At 36.9% G+C, this 2,255-nt stretch overlaps 1 protein-coding gene across 1 annotated transcript in view; it reads right to left on the minus strand.

The window, feature by feature from the left end:
• The window catches only part of LOC107084094 (ribosomal protein S6 kinase alpha-2-like), a 34,416-nt gene that overhangs the window by 15,488 nt on the left and 16,673 nt on the right, over positions 1 to 2,255 (minus strand). The window contains exons 5-8 of the mRNA XM_015373777.1: positions 1,140 to 1,219; positions 747 to 853; positions 618 to 655; positions 390 to 532 (exon numbers count right to left, since the gene is read on the minus strand). Coding sequence (XP_015229263.1) covers positions 390 to 532; positions 618 to 655; positions 747 to 853; positions 1,140 to 1,219 — 368 coding nt within the window. The remainder of the gene's footprint in view (positions 1 to 389; positions 533 to 617; positions 656 to 746; positions 854 to 1,139; positions 1,220 to 2,255) is intronic.

Raw genomic sequence — 2,255 nt, forward strand, 5'->3', positions numbered from 1 at the left:
GGATGGATGGATGGATGGATGGATGGATGGATGGATGGATGGATGGATGGATGGAAGGATGGATGGATGGATGGATGGATGGATGAAAATGCCTGTCTGATCTCTGATTACATCACTTAAAACATTAAGTATGATGTTATGTAAGAAAGATGATGAGTCAACAACTGCTCAGTAGCCATTTTACCAGGTGCTTTTTTAACTCATACTTGAGTAATTTCTTCAATAACTGCTTTCTAATTTTACTTGACTAATACTTGACTAACTGTTAGTCATGCGACTTGTTTTTGGCTAGTCTACGCACCTCTGATTATAACTTAAATCTCAGGTCACAAAAGTAAAAAAAGGTTCACCTTAATTTTGATTATTTAGCTTAAATGAAGAGTTCTCACCATCAGGACCCCAAAGGACCACCAGTCAGCACTTTGTGTGTGTCCTCTCCTGTTTACAACCTCAGGAGCCATATATTCAATGGTTCCACAGAAGGAGTAGGCTCTTTTATCATGGTCAATGGCTTCTTTACTCAGTCCAAAGTCTGAACAGGAACATGGAGACTGAGTGAGTGAAGACTGGACAGAAATCAGACAAAGAAATTGCTGTTTGCAGCTAGTTATTCTGACCTGTGATCTTTATGTGTCCTTCTTCATCCAGGAGAATACTGACAGAAAAGACAAGCAATGTTAGAAATGACCCTTAAAGGATTTAGATATATAGAATTCTATCAAAAAATAGTCTTAATGTTGTAGTACTTTTCAGGTTTAAGGTCTCTGTAGATTATCCCCAGACTGTGTAGATGATCCAAGGCCAGAGCCAACTCTGCAAGGTAAAACTTCACATCCTCCTCTGTAAACATTACCTGGACAAATAAAGGGATGCAGATTTAGTAACAGTTCACCAAATCTCAAATTAGACATGTCGCTCATAACCTATAGTGGTAAAAACAGTGAATTACTCAGACATCAGAAGGTTTTCCTGGTAGCAAATCACTACACGGGTTTGTTCTTTTATTCATCTCTAAGAGAAGTATCTAAAAAAAAATTTAGGTTATAAAAGTTGCATACTTAACCCCAAATGACTTCTAAATGATGCAAAAACTGAATAGAGTTTAGCCTCAACATAGATCCAAATGTTTTTTTTCTCACCTCCTTTGACAGACGAGTGAAAAGGTCTCCTCCTCTGAGGAAATCCAGGATCAAATAGAGCTTCCCTTCAGTCTGAAAAGCTGCACACATACAGAGATATGCACGTTTCATAAAACATAATTACTTTGCAGTATTTTGACAAAAGTCAGTATTTGATGGATTAAAAAAACTGAACAAACCTGAATAAATACTAAAAATATTTTCTATTGCTTTTTGTAAACTGACTAGTTACAGTAGCATCAATAAATGGTAAATGGACTGTACTTATGTAGTGCTTTTTTAAGTCATAGGACTCCAAAGTGCTTTACACTATATTTAGTCATTAACCCACTCATGCACAAACTGATATTGCATGATGGGGCTCACTGACAGTGTGCCACTTGCCCAAGAATACAACTACAGAGAAAGCCAAAGCTGGGTTGTGACCTGGTAAACTTCCGGTGTGAGGCAAACTCCTGATGCCACTGTTGCCCCCACTGAACTCAAACTTGAACCATATATATATATATATATATATATATATATATATATATATATATATATATATATATATATATATATATATATATATTTGAAGGTTGAAGAATAAAGTACTGTCCTCCAGTTACAAAGCAGATGATGTGTCTGCACTGTTTTAACATTGAAGGACAGAGCTGCATGTCAGTTAGTTTCCATAGCAAAGCAGCATCTGTACAATTTTGGTTAAACATTTCTGTTTGGATAGATGTAAGTGTGTTTAGGTAAATACATCTACATCCTTGTCTTACTGTGCATGGGAACTTTGTTTTGACATCAATGATTTTACTTTAATTTCTTTGCTCTATTTTAAATTTACAACACCTAGGGCCGGATCTATCAAAGGTTTGCGTGTATTAAAACGTGAGCTATTTGACTGCGCACGCTAAAAAATGTACAAACGGATCTATCAACAGCGTGCTAAAAGGATTTGGTCTTTAAAACGTGCTAAATAGCGCCTCTTATCCATTTAGTACTTTTTCTGCAATGAATATGCAATATGGGGCGTTTACACGCAAAAGTGCGTCTTGTGGGAGGAGTGTACGGTTGCAGCGAGAGCTGGGATCTCCCAATCTCGTTTTTCAGAAGTGCTGTCCGACG

Source organism: Cyprinodon variegatus, unplaced genomic scaffold (genome assembly GCF_000732505.1).
Source record: "Cyprinodon variegatus isolate N-32 unplaced genomic scaffold, C_variegatus-1.0 Scaffold5, whole genome shotgun sequence".
Classification (NCBI taxonomy): Eukaryota; Metazoa; Chordata; class Actinopteri; order Cyprinodontiformes; family Cyprinodontidae; genus Cyprinodon; species Cyprinodon variegatus.